This window comes from Ranitomeya variabilis, chromosome 4 (assembly GCF_051348905.1).
Source record: "Ranitomeya variabilis isolate aRanVar5 chromosome 4, aRanVar5.hap1, whole genome shotgun sequence".
Lineage (NCBI taxonomy): Eukaryota > Metazoa > Chordata > Amphibia > Anura > Dendrobatidae > Ranitomeya > Ranitomeya variabilis.
Window position 1 is genome coordinate 497,074,832 of NC_135235.1, and position 14,888 is coordinate 497,089,719.

General features: G+C 38.8%; 1 protein-coding gene across 2 annotated transcripts; it reads right to left on the reverse strand.

Annotated features, from left to right (window-relative positions):
• Positions 1 to 1,908: 1,908 nt before the first annotated feature.
• CCR10 (C-C motif chemokine receptor 10) lies at positions 1,909 to 14,674 on the reverse strand. 2 transcript variants are annotated; one of them, XM_077251999.1, is made up of 2 exons: positions 14,594 to 14,674; positions 1,909 to 5,530 (listed from the first exon to the last, which is right to left on the reverse strand). In XM_077251999.1, exons 1-2 carry the CDS (start codon positions 14,618 to 14,620, stop codon positions 4,469 to 4,471), a joined length of 1,089 nt encoding a protein of 362 aa, XP_077108114.1. In that variant the 5' UTR covers positions 14,621 to 14,674; the 3' UTR covers positions 1,909 to 4,468. The 2 variants fall into 2 exon arrangements, with proteins under 2 accessions (XP_077108114.1, XP_077108115.1); XM_077252000.1 differs by lacking the exon at positions 14,594 to 14,674 and adding an exon at positions 10,029 to 10,120.
• Positions 14,675 to 14,888: the final 214 nt, after the last annotated feature.

Here is a 14,888-nt window from a genome sequence, read left to right on the forward strand (position 1 = left end):
CCATCACAAAACTATCTGCTTAGCTAACCCAGCTGCCTGTAAAACCCGGCCTGGAGTATGGAAGAGATCTATCCCACCCAGGCTTTTTTGGTTGCTCCTAAATCATAAACCCAAAATCTTGTCAACTAAAAATGCTCTCAGTAAATAGTGTTACTGGTACATGCTTCACATTACCAAGGCCAGTCGCCTCAGTGACACATACCTGTCATCCAGGACCTAACCGCATTCTTTCCTACAATATATACACTTGTGTAATGGCTTCAGCTGTCCTGTGATTTCAGAATGGAGCAGACATTACTCCCTTAAAGGGCCACTGTCACCCCCCCCCCCAGCCGTTATAAACTAGAAGAGCCACCTTGTGCAGCAGTAATGCTGCAGTCTAACAAGGTGGCTCTTTTAGTTTTTGATTCATTTATTACCTCAATAAAGCGTTTTAAAAATTGGCCACAAATACCAGATATTGTACCTGGAGGCGGTCCGAATCGTCCTCTATCAATCTCCCAACTGCAGTCACTCTTCTCTTCAGGGGCGATGGTCGCCGCCCCCTTCACGCTGTTGCTTCTTAAATCCGGCGCCTGCGCTGTGCGTGCCTGCCTGGGGACTGCGCAGTCTTCATTGTCAGTCACAGCTCAGACGCAGGGTGCCTGACTGCGCCTGTGCGGGCAGTGCGGCCACCCTGTTCCTGAATCCCCGCCCCGCACTGTGTTATTCATTATGCACAGTGCGGGGCTGGGGTTCCTGGGCATGCGCACTGCGCTTGTCAGACGCTCCCCCGGTCCCCCGCCTTCCAGCGTTGTTCTTTGTGGCTGTTCAAAACGTCGGCAATGAAACCTGTACATTCCGGCAATGCTGGAAGGCGGGGGACCGGGGGAGCGTCTGACAAGCGCAGTGCGCATGCCCAGGAACCCCAGCCCCGCACTGTGCATAATGAATAACACAGTGCGGGCCCCAGGCAGGCACGCACAGCGCAGGCGCCGGATTTAAGAAGCAACAGCGCTCAGGGGGCGGTGACCATCGCCCCTGAAGAGAAGAGTGACGGCAGTTGGGAGATTGATAGAGGACGATTCGGACCGCCTCCAGGTACAATATCTGGTATTTGTGGCCAATTTTTAAAACGCTTTATTGAGGTAATAAATGAATCAAAAACTAAAAGAGCCACCTTGTTAGACTGCAGCATTACTGCTGCACAAGGTGGCTCTTTTAGTTTATAACGGCTGGGGGGGGGGTGACAGTGGCCCTTTAATTGAAGGCATACTGAACCAGCATGGCTACCACAGCATCTTGCAGCGGCATGCTATTCCATCCGGTTTGCGTTTAGTTGGACCATCATTTATTATTCAACAGGAAAATGACCCCAAACACACCTCCAGGCTGTGTAAGGGCTATTTGACCAAGAAGGAGAGTGATGGGGTGCTACGCCAGATGACCTGGCCTCCACAGTCACCAGACCTGAACCCAATTGAGATGGTTTGGGGTGAGCTGGACCGCAGAGTGAATGCAAAAGGACCAACAAGTGCTAAGCATCTCTGGGAACTCCTTCAAGATTGTTGGAAGACCATTCCCGGTGACTACCTCTTGAAGCTCATCAAGAGAATGCCAAGAGTGTGCAAAGCAGTCATCAAAGCAAAAGGTGGCTACTTTGAAGAACCTAGCGTATAAGACATATTGTCAGCTGTTTCACACTTTTTTGTTAAGTATATAATTCCACATGTGTTAATTCATAGTTTTGATGCCTTCAGTGTGAGTGTACAATTTTCATAGTCATGAAAATATAGAAAAATCTTTAAATGAGAAGGTGTGTCCAAAATTTTGCTCTGTACTGTAATTATGAGTCATGTGACTGTGAAGTTGAAATTGGACCAAAAAAATAGACTTTTTTAAGCAAACTATATTTATTTAGTGGTCACATTTGTCTTGTTTTCACTTTGAGCAAAATCCTGCTTGTATACCACAAAGAATTACCAACATACATTGCAATTTATTACCAACATACATTGCAGTTAGTAAAAAAAGGCATATAGAGACACATGCTTAATTACGGTATATCTATTTGTGTTCCCTGTTCAAAGGATGTGTTTTTGTCAGTATGTTTGTTCTTTTTATGCAGCAGTTTATTATGTGACACTATCACCTGAAGGAAAAGGACCTTGTGGTGAAACAATAGTAGAGAAAACTATTTATGCCAAAAACTGTCCTTCATGCATGACTCTCACATATTTATTATTTGTTTTAAATACTTATGTTATGAATTTTGTGCAAAATAAAAAATCCTCTTTTGTTATCTTTGACCTTATTTGTAACTTCTTAGCATACAAAATTGCACATTTTGTAAAATGTCGAAAAAGACACCCCAAAATAGCTGATCTGCATAAAATAACTCCAGGGGGTAACTTTTCAAAAAGTTGCTTTTGATAATTCAGTCTAAAACATCTAGAAAAGCCACATTGACATAAAAATCAGAAAACTAAATAAAAAAGAACAACTGTAAAAAAAGGTGTGAATTATTTGATGAATTTGTCGCAAGTCAAAAAATCATTTAATGAGAGGTATTCACGCCAAAAAACTAGCAGACATGCAATGATGAATAGGGCCCTTTCTCTGCACTGTCTAAACGATTTGATACATATGCTCCAATAAATCAATATATGCAGAATTTGTTGCCTTCTTATGAATATAATACCTTAGCAATGGTAGGAATACCCTCTCCTAGTGTATCCTCACCCATCCCCTGCAGACTGTGAGCACTCGCAGGCAAGGTCCTCCCTCCTTATGTACCTGTATGCCTTGTTTTTTCCTCATGTTTAATTGTATTTGTCTATATTTGCCCTTTTCACATGTAAAGCACCATGGAATAAATGGCGCTATAAAAATCTATAATGATAATAATAGTTCCTGCCATTTAAACCACAGCCACAGCTCTTCCGGAGATATACATTATATATGTATTTACCACATATACCATATTGGCTGAAAAATTAGTTGACGGGCTTTCTACACTACATGCAATACCTAATGCTTTGTAACAGAAATCTAGAAGAGACCATGAATTATAAAAAAAAATGAAAAATTAGCAGGATGTAAGATAAACCATACTCGCCTTACGAGTCCCCCACTCCTCTACCAATGCTGCCCGCTCAGTGTCTCGATCCTTGGGCAAGTGGCAAACCAGTCAATTGATGACTGACATGTCACTGCTATTTAATTTATACCATGCTGCATTGTTTTAAATTCTGGGGTGAAGAACCTATTGAAAAATAAACCTAGCATAAAGGACTCCAAACCCTAATTAAAAAAAAGAAACTGCCATAGTGGGTCCTAAACATAACTTTCAAGTGCATTGACTCACACAAGTTTGTTTTTGTCTTTTTTTGAAGTATTATATTTAGTAGAGGACCTCATCTTTAAGCCCCTTTGGCCATTTATAGTCTTTTCCAAAAGTTAAAGCAATACTAAATATACAAATCTAATACCAAGCAATATATAATATCATATTTTTTGTTTGCCAGCAATTAGAATAGATTTGAACAAGCTAAGCGAGAATAAAGAATTCTTATTTGAGGTCCCAATTTTCTTCTCCTTGGCGGGATATATTACATCCTGCCATATTCTTTCTAGTTAAAGGAGTTGGCCACATAAAAAATTAGGTTTAGAAGTGTTTGAAATAAAAATATACAGAGCTTACAAATATAATTGGATTAGTGAAGGTGCCACAATCTCCACACTTGTTTGGTTTCTACCAAAGAGTTTCCTGTGCCAGCAAGTGCTGTGTGTTTTGGTGGATTATTGACTATCTCATTTCAGTAGCTAAACCAGCCCCCTTCTTCAGATATAGGAAACACTCTCTCCTGATTGAACACTTAAGAAATTATGGAGCTACAGGAACCAAGACCAATGCTAATATTAGGGCACTAGTGTAGCCCACTTCTGGACAAGCCCTTAATAATGGACCCAGGGAGGTTAAAACAAACAAACAAAAAAATCTATAAATTCTGGACCAGCATTGCTCCTTTGTACTCAGTGTTGTGGTCTCTGCTGGTCTTCTGGAATCAACATCCAGTAGGTGTCTCACGACAGCAGACCTGTTAAGACAAAAAGCAGCATCTTATTGACTGCAGCGCTGATGTAATGCCCCCAGATGTTGATCGTAGGAGACAGGAGGGAAACACAGCACAGAGTATGTGTGTGCCAATCCAGGACATGAGTTTTCCAATTTTTTTTTCACCTAAGTGGTCATCCAGCATTGGCCACCCCGTTTAATACAAATATATTTATATGTTCAATATATTTATATTTTAAACAATTTTTTCCAAATGGACAAATGGACAATGGACTGAAATGACTAAAAGGTTTTAGAAGGTTAAGTCCATTTGACATGTCAAATACCTAATCAGAAAGATTCTGTTCTTTACTGCATACGATTTAATGAACCTTCCCTTTGTTCCAGAGATGGGAAATATTTTCATTGTTCCTACAATGTAAAGCTGTTGGTGTCCATTATTACTGAAGTACGGGAATCTCTGATTGATCCGCAGTATCGAGCATAAGTGGCTCGAGAGATACAGCCAAAATTCTTCAGTAGGAGAAAGATATCTTTCCTGAAATTCACCCCAACAAAAGCATAAATGATTGGATTAAGGCAGCATCTTGTGAAAGCCAGGTTGCTGGTAATGATGATGGCAATATCTTTACTCTTTCTAACATCACATGACATTTGATGGCTTCCTAGAAAGTCTGTTGTTTCCATGAAAATTACTAATGTGTAAGGCAGCTGAAAGATCACAAAGACCACCACAACAGAGACTATAACCTTCAGGGCTTTGTGCTTCTTGAAGCTTCTGCCAGTTAGAAGGGTTCGAGTAATAATGGAGTAACAAACAATCATCACGAAGAAAGGGATGACAAAGCCAAGAAATATCTGAAAAAAGTTGCACATGCTCTTGACAGTTCTTGTGATGTCTTCTGGGAATATCATCTTACATATGTACAATCCATCATGCAGTTTGGATTGACTAAAAAAGAATTCCGGAAGACTGAGCAAAAATGATATCAACCAAAGAGTGAGTGTGATCCACTTGCTTTTGTAAATGGATTTTTGACGCATTGTAAGGGCCTCAACTGCTCGGACAATTGCAATGTATCTGTCCACACTTATGCTGGTCAAGAACAGGAAGCCGCTGAAGAAATTGATGGCGTACACCCCCTGTACCACTTTGCACATTTCGTTTCCAAATACCCAACCTTTAACTGCACTGGCAGACAAAAAAGGGAGCGTCAAGAGCAAAAGAAGGTCAGCCATTGCCAGGTTAATCAAATAGATATCAGTCATGGACTTTATCTTCTTGGCAAATACATAGGTCAAAAGAACCAAAGAATTGCCAGATATACCAACCAGAAATACAAGACTTTGCACATATGGCTGAAAGCCTCTGCTGAAGTCATGTATGTTGCTCACATCACAAATCTCTGGAATTTGATTGTTATAATCTGTTGATGCATAGTAATCTTGTGTGATGTAGTTGTAGTCTGAACTCTGTAAGAAAGAGAATATTTTGATTAATTATTGGATACAATGTCGGTTCTCTTATGCTTGTATAGTATTAAAATAAGTTGTCTCAGTAAAACTACTAAATTGCAGAATCTCCTTCTGTTGTGGATGCTGCCGCCCTTTATTACCACAATTTAATACTATATTTCCTCTGTAGAGACATGGGTTACAATTATGTTATAGAAGTCACAGTGTTTTTGTCTTTTGTTATACCTGTGGTGCACATTTTGTCTAACTCTACAGGAAAACCCAAGACAGAAACAAAATTAACAAATACACTGCTGTAAGTAAATAAGTAAAAGCAAAAGTGCATATACATAACATAGAGTACTTAGTAAACACCATTTTTATTTAAAAAAAGCGTAAAAGCGATCCCATGAATGTCAAAGTGTACCCAAATTCGAGACGGTCCTAACCTCTAATATTAAAACCTATTAAACTTACCATGTGTCATAGTGACGTCCTGTGTGAATAAGACCTGTGCAGCACTAGGTCCCAAACATGGAGACACAGCTAGTATTATAGGGAGCTTTTTAAATGTAATATTCAGCTTAAAGGAAGGGAGACCACACCTTTACCTGCAGATGTTTCTGTCTTTGTTTTGTTTGTTCGATGGCCATTGTGAACATGTTCCTATTTTGCATGTATACCAACTTGTACTCCAGTTCACTTTTTCAGTTTAGTTTTTGGTTTCTGCATTAAGTTAAGGTAAAGATGTGACCTCTTTTCCTTTGATCTGGATATCACATTTAAAAAACCTTTTGTTAGCTGTGTGTCCATGTCTGGGACCTGGTCCTGCTCAGCCCTTATTCACACAGGACTTCACTATGATGCATGGTAAGGTTTTAATACTAGAGGCTAGGACTTTTGCGCTTTTTTTATATAAAAACTATGTTTACTAAGTACCCAATGTTATTTATGTGCACTATTGCTTTACTTACAGTAGCTCTGATGAGAAGTGACGAGTCGGCAACAAAGTGCACTGTCAGTGAACATTATAAGGAGAGCATAAGCGAGCAGAGACCAGCACCGACCCTGTAACTGTAATCACTGATGGGTATGGGGGTACTAGCCAACTGATAGCCAGGAGAGATGTGAACTGTGAATTTGTGATTTTTTTTTTACCAATGATCGCTCCTTTCTGATGATTGATATCGTTAAGGTCAAGCACTGATTAGTAGGGAAATGCACATTTAATTAATGTCAACTCAATCGGTTGATTTCAGTGGGACGAGGTGACCGCCTAATATACATTGGGGAATTCCATCTCCCCCACATCAAATGTTGAGGGAGAGAAGCATTGGCAGGTTGGTTTTCAGCATGCTTTAACCCTTTTGATGACAGTAAGAATTAACTGCTAACAGTAGCTTGCTTCATACTCACCATGCAGAACAAATATGTAAAATGTATGCGTCAACTCTTTGCCCAAAATATGCCAAGAAAGAATCTTATTGGATACTTTTGAATGCTGTAACATGCAAAGATATATTTTCTTTTACTGTTCTGCCACCAGGTGAAGGTAGAGATTATTGGTACACTGTGCACCGTGCATTTCCACACCGATAATCCCAGGCCCACACTTATAACTGCGGGAAAATGGCTTATCCAAATGAGTAGTATTGTGACATTGTGAAGATGAGACATGTAATTGTAAACTGTTTATATTTTTTATATACCACAATATCATCTGCATTTATTTCTAATATTTAGATTTTCCGGCAATCATGTGATTATCCATGCTTCTACAGTATATGCTGACTTAGACAACTTATAAATATGCAAGCACCTATAGAAGAGATATCCAATGGCTAACATGTCCGTATCATATAATTATAATTATTATTATCATAAAGACATTGCATAACATTTGGATAATTTCACATAGAAAACCACTCAAGGGTTGCATAGGATAAATAATGTACAAAAGATTAGAAGGCATTCCAAACTACTGATCATCCAGGTGATATATTATGTGCATACATCAGAACTAAGGTAGGTGACTATGAAATGCCTGGTGTATTTTCAAGAATTTGGTTCTTGCAAGTAGAATTTTGCAGTTTGAGCAGCCATAAAGCCACCTTTATTGAGTGCAAAGGTTTACCAATTAATATTATCAAGCCATGACACTATGAAGTGCTACTTGCGTATTTATTTCAGTAAAGAAGTGGTCCAGATGCTTCACACTGGTCAATACATATCTTCATATTGCATATACTGTATATTGACTATAAGGAATAGGAAGCTATTTGAAGAAGAGGCCAAGGGAGGGCAAGAAGAGGTGTTTATTATTTTTTCAACCCTATATCTGCATATTTTATTCCCACTAAATTTATTTAATGCAAATCAAATTTTTCCCCTCAATTGGGCAAATCAGCCAAATTCAAATTTCAGATTTGCTCAACTCTAATAACATTTTTTTCTAAATCATAAAAGTTCCCTTTGCTCTGTGTACACAGTGGCATAGCAAGGACAGGGCTGAGGGAATGTGTATTGAATTTTGACTCTTTTCCTTCTCCATACTGCCCACGCTGAAGCGATTGAAACCTGCAAACATGCAGCGAGTACCTGTCCAGAGTTTCTTATGCAAAACGCAACAAACAGGATGAGTGTGTCATCGGCTGCTGAGCCCCGCATAGATCGTGAATAAAGGTGAATGGATCTTTTGGAATTTGAATTTGCCACCTTCAACAAATTTTCCCACAAAATTTGATTTACAGCAAATAAATGTGGATGAATCTCAGTACAGAAATCTTGTAGTTGGTCGGAAAATACACATCGGGAGGAGGAGAGAGAGAGAACCCCAATAACTATATAAGCTTACACTCTACAGAAGAAAGAAGACCCAACTGACCATAAGAACTGACACTCTACACAAGTGAGAGATTGGTCTCTGCTGACCATGAGAGCTTACAATCTCCAGGAGTGAGCGAGAGGTCTCTGCTGACCATAACAGCTTATACACTGGAGTAGAAAGACGATCCCACTGATTATAAGAGTTTATATTCTACAGTAGTGAGAGAAAGAGGATCCCGCTGACCATAAGAGCTTACACTCTACAGGAGAGAGGACACAACTGACCATAAGAGCTTACACTCTACACAAGTGTGAAAGAGGTCTCAGCTGACCACAAGAGCTTACAACCTACAGGAATGAGAGAGGTCTCTGCTAACCATAACAGCTTATACACTTCAGGACAGAGAGGACCACGCTGATCATAAGAGCTTATATTCTACACTAGTGAAAGAGAGGACCCTGCTGATCATAAGAGCTTACACACTATAGAAGAAAGAAAGAGAGGACTCAACTGACCACAAGAGCTTACAATATACAGGAGAAAGGGGATCTTGCTAACCATAAGGGCTCACACACTACAGAAGAGAGAAGACCCTGACGATCATAACAGCTTACACTCTACAGAGACGTACAGAGTGAATCTGGAGATGGAAAACAACTCTGCCATACAAACTGTGGTCCACTGGGAACCGCTGATCTGCGATGGCCCAGATACTGACCACCACTGTACAATGTATGATAATCCACTAGATGTCATGAACATTGTGCTCGTTCATTGGGCAATTGCCTATATGTTTACGCCTATGAACGCTTGTTTGAGCAGCCGATATTTATAAATGGTGCTACATACACACAGTATGTGACACAAGCACTTTATGTTTCATACATATATGTATACACACACATAACACACGCACATGTATACATGTACACAAACATATGTATACACAGTGCACATACACACATGTATACACAAAGCACATACATACATATATACATGTGTATACAAAGAGCACCTTCATATAGACACATGCATGCAAACAACATATACGTAAAGACACCTAAATAACTACCAGGAGCCCATACATTCTGATGTCGTCACTAATATATACCACCAGGATTCCATACATTCTGATGTCCTCACTATTATATTCCACCAGGAGCCAGTACATTCTGATATTTTCAAAAATATATACCACTAGCAGGTCATACATTCTAATATACTCACTAATATGTACCTACCAGCAGCCCATACATTCTGACGTGCTCACTAATATTTACCACCAGGAACCCAAACATTCTGATATCTTAACTAATATATACCCACCAATAGGCAATACATTCTTATGTCTTCACTAATATATGCCTTACAGGAACCCCATAGATTCTGTTCCACACGGTTTAGGGTCATATGCTTTAATACTGGAGAATATGTGGCTATATGAGGAATGTAGTTTAAAGTCTTTTGAAAGTTACATTGAAAAGGCCAGCTCTATTTCTGATATTGATTGATGTTGCAATCTGATCATGTAATGTTGGTTTTAAGTAGTTGTAGAATCAATTCAATTCTTACCTTAAATATCTGTAGGTATCAATGGTCACTAGATATAGATGGTGATAGATAGCTAGACAGATAGATAGAAAGATCGATCGATAGATATCAATAATTCATTAAATCAGTGGTTCTCACCTCCTCATGTAACTTGTCAGGTTGCATTGTGGAGAGATGCTGAGAGTGGAAAATATTTCTTCTTCGATGCTGAGAGTGTAAGTTATTAATTCCTCGAGCAGCCACAGGTAGCTGTCTTCAGATTTTTTAAAATCCTCTTTTTTGATACAACTGCCCTCCCACTCTTACTCATATTTCAGGAAATAACCATTTAAAATGTAGTCCACAAACACAAGTCAAGAAAAATTAGTCAATGTTCTTCAATTTCAACTAATTCCCATTGACTCAAGCATTTGATTTTATATCCCACTTTTAAGGAAAGAAGCAGCTACATTTTGTCTTCTAACACACAGTATAACTCACATTTCCAGTTCCACTTAGTTTGTAGATTCCACTACTGTAAGAGCTTTTGCTGGACAGAAGATAGAGGACCCCGCTGATCATAAAAGATTACAATGTACAGGGGAAAGGGGACCTCGTTAACCATAAGGGCTCACAGAATACAGACGAGACAGGACCCAGACAATCATAACAACTTACACTCTACAGATGAGAGAGACGTACAGAGTGAATCTGGAGATGGAAAACAACTCTGCTGCACAAACTGTGGTCCAATGGGAACCTCTGATCTGTGATGGCCAAGGTACTGACTACCACTGTGATTAACATAGTCTATTATGGAAATTAGGTGCCATAAAAGACAAGAAATGAATTAAAGTAGAAAAATTCAATATAAAAATAATTTTTATTTGTACAAATTTAAAAATAATTAAATATCAATAATAAAACAGACAGAGCAATGGGACCTCCAAAAAAGGGGGAAGGGGAAGCATCACCAGCATCCATTGTCCTGTGCACAGCTTCATCGCATTTGCTCTCAGCATTGCAAAATCTAACAGGTATTCTCAATATTTTTCCTCTTTACTCCCTTGAATTTTGACCTTCTTTTTCTCCTTTCCAAAGCCATACCTTGCGTAAATAATGAATTTTCACGGCCCTCATAGTAAGCAATGAGGTTGCACTTGCTGATTTTGCATCGTATTTTAGCCTTTACTGACTTACACATGGAGTTTTAGAAATTTAGGACACTGAAATTCTAATTTCTTGGAGTATAACCTGTGCACTTTACTCATTGAATTTATTAACAACCATAGACTGTTTGAGCAGTCATTATTTTTTGCTGCATATGTTGTTGGTCATCCTCTCCCTTTTTTTTGGAGGTCCCATTGCTCTGTCTGTTTTATTATTGATATTTAATTATTTTTAAATTTGTACAAATAAAAATTATTTTTATATTGAATTTTTCTACTTTAATTCATTTCTTTTTATGGCACTGAATTTGCATAATAGACTATGTTTATCATGTTTCATTGATGTGACTTTGGCCATTATTGAACGGGACTATGGGAATAACTGACCACCACTGTACAGCGTATGATAATCCGCTAAATGTCATGGCTGCAGGGCATTTTGGGGATGCCCATGCAGCCATACAAAATGACACTAGCCTGCTCTCTGATGCTTCAGTAGTATGGGAAATGGTGCTGGACAAGTTTTTGTTTGCAAACTGCAAATTGAATCTCAAAATGTTCGAATTTGTGTGAAACTACGAATTTCATGAAATTCGACTCAAACGTAATTCTTTACAGTCATCTCTAGCAGCAACCAAAATGAGAAAGTTGAATATAATGAAGTACACTTTGTCATGTGCTCTCCATAAGCAGCGACAGAGATGATAGAATATGAGCACTGAAAGCAGTACACATGATTTCATGCTGTTTTCATTCTTTACTAAGAGCTACTTGTATATTTTAAGACTTTTTGTAACTAACTGTGGTAAGGCTTAGGGCTAGAAATTGGACTAGGGTTAGGGTTAGGGCTAGAGATTGGTTTAGGGTTAGGCTTGAGGGATAGAAAATGGGTTAAGGTACCGTCACACTCAGCGACGCTGCAGCGATATAGACAACGAGCCGATCGCTGGAGCGTCGCTGTTTAGGTCGCTGTAGAGACATCAAACACAGCAGCTCCACAACGATGCAGGAGCGATCCAGTGATGTAACGGCGACTCACTTATCGTTCTCGCTGGTTGTTAGCTCCATGTAATACATTGCTGGCATCGTTGCTTTTGCTGTCAAACACGACGATACACGCCGACCTGACGACCAAATAAAGTTCTGGACTTCTAGCTCTGACCAGCGATATCACAGCGGGATCCAGATCGCTGCTGTGTGTCAAATACAATGAGATCGCTATCCAGGACGCTGCAACGTCACGGATCGTTGTCGTTCTCGTTGCAAAGTTGCTGAGTGTGACGGTACCTTTAGGCTTTAGGTTAGGATTAGGGATAGAGCCAGGTACTAAAGTTGTTACATAAATGCAATGAAAAACAAAGAAAAAACAAAACCAAGTAGATTTGTATCTGAATAATTCTAGCAGAAAAAGATTAGGATGTCAAAGGGAAATCTATGATTACATCAGTATTTTCCTCAAATTGCAATACATTTACTTTGGGCATGAAAGTTTCAATACTGGACTGGTGGAATATAAGCACTAACGGGCTAGTTGGGCACAAAATACTCACCTTGCCCCATGTGCTGGCAACCCACTTAAATGATTTATTTGATTAAAATAAGGAAACATCTACTCTACTCTGTGATACTGGATATGATGAGTAGGCTGAATCAATCGGTACTCATAATTGCAAAATGTGTGTCTTGTCCAAAATTTGTGTCCTTTTGACATAAATTATAAAGCTGTGCATTCCCTCCCACGAAGCTTTGTTCACTTTTCAGAAAATGATGGAGCGGACATAGAAACACCAAAGTTGCAAATTATTTGCATAACTAGTCATTGCACAAAAATGTGCAACTTTTATATGCTTTTTTCGCCTGTAAAGTCCTTCATATCTTCTTTCTAAATGCATGTCTTTTTCGGAATCAATGGCCATGGTCAAGGCGCTTACAATGTCACAAGTTGATTATCACTTGGATCTTCTGGTTTTGGATCTAATAATTGAAAACATTTGGTAACAGTGATTTTATCCTACAGTCAGAACTTCCTGCTAACAATTGCAAAAGTTGCAAAAACAAGACATACTACACTCATTCTTGTGGTTGCCACCTAATATTATTAAAGCAGTGATTATCTGCCTCCACCATTGCTGCTGGTACATATTCTACATCTTCAGGAAAATAAAGCACAGTGCTGACTCATTTTTTATACCACTACCTAAGTTGGTAGTGCCAGTTTAGAGATTGTCTACATCTACATTTTATGTATTTTTTTTACGAGTTTCAGGTTTGGTCTCTTTAAATGATTACCCTGATTGCTACCAACTATAAAGAACTTTCTATTATTCAAGTAGGAATATAGCAGTGTGCAGTTATGTGGTAAGTCTGTACGTCCTCTTTTATGTAAATTGTACACATTTACTCCTATTAAAATATTCTGTTGATTTTGAGGTGGAGATATTATGTGGTCATGGTGTTATTTTCCATATTATAAGGTACCGTAGTGCTGTAGTATGTAAATATTCTTTGTGTGGTTTGCTATGCAAAAGTTAAAGCACCATTCCTGCGTGTATTTTTATTACAGTACTGGAGTGGTGCTTCTAATCTAAGGTCCCTGCCCCTACTTACCAGCCACCATTTTCACTGCTCTCATCGGTCTCCAGCAGCTTGTGACCTGCTGGATCACTCCAGTATTTGCTGGAGTAAGCCAGAGTAATATTTGAATATAAATCTATGAGGGAATCGTTCTGGTCTTGTTGCGACTCCCATAGACTTGCATTGAGAGCTTGTGACTATTACTTCTGCCTTTTGGCCAGTCAGAAGTTGAAGTCACAAGATGGCACTGCGGAACCGCTCGGTGGATAAGTATAATACTACGGTCAGAGACTTTAGATTATAATAATAGATAACAATAATTAGAAGCACTGTGCTGAAAAGAAAACTGCTGGAGTGGTGCATTAAAGAGAATGATTACTCATGAGTATGAGTGGCCATAAATCATAAGTGGTCTAGAATCTAGAATCTATTTTTATTGGGCGTTAACTGTTTTTTCTGATAAATCACCCTGCATAGACATAGTTAAAATTCTTGCTGCTGACAGCTTTTACTAGGGGAAACTATAATGTTTTTCTGTGTTGTTTATTCATTTAAAGTGGATGTCCAGGATTCAGATATTGATGACCAATCCTTAGGATATAGTATCATCATCAATATCAAATCAGTGAGGGTGCTTGAAAAGGCCAACAAAAAAGACCAAGCATTCCAAACGAGAGAACCTTTAGCTGTTTTTCAGGTGGTTGCAGTCTTTGTTGGTTTGACCATTATAGCAACATTAATAAAAGCAATAACTAAATATTTGTGGCCATGCATCCAAACGTTTTAGGGTCATGTGCCTCAGTTCCTGAGGATATGTGGCTATATAGGGAATGAATTTTAAAGTCTTTTGAAAGCTACATTGGAAAGGCTAGCTCTATTTCTAGTATATTTTGATGTTGATGTTAGATAGATATGAGATAGATATTAGATAGATAGACAAATAGATAGATATCAATAATACAATAAATCAGTGGTTCTCACCTCCTCATGTAACTTGTCAGGTTGCATTGTGGAGAAATGCTGAGAGTGTAAAATATTTCGTCTTCGATGCTGAGAGTGTAAGCTATTACTTCCTCGAGCAGTCACAGGTAGTTGTGTTCAGATTTCTTAAAATCCTCTTTTTTGATACAACTCCCCTCCCCCTCTTACTCATCTTTCAGGAAATAACCATTTACAATTTCGTCCACAAACACCAGTCAAGAAAAATTAGTCAACGTTCTTTAATGCTCTTCGACTAATTCCCATTGACTCAAGTATTTGATTTTATACCCTACTT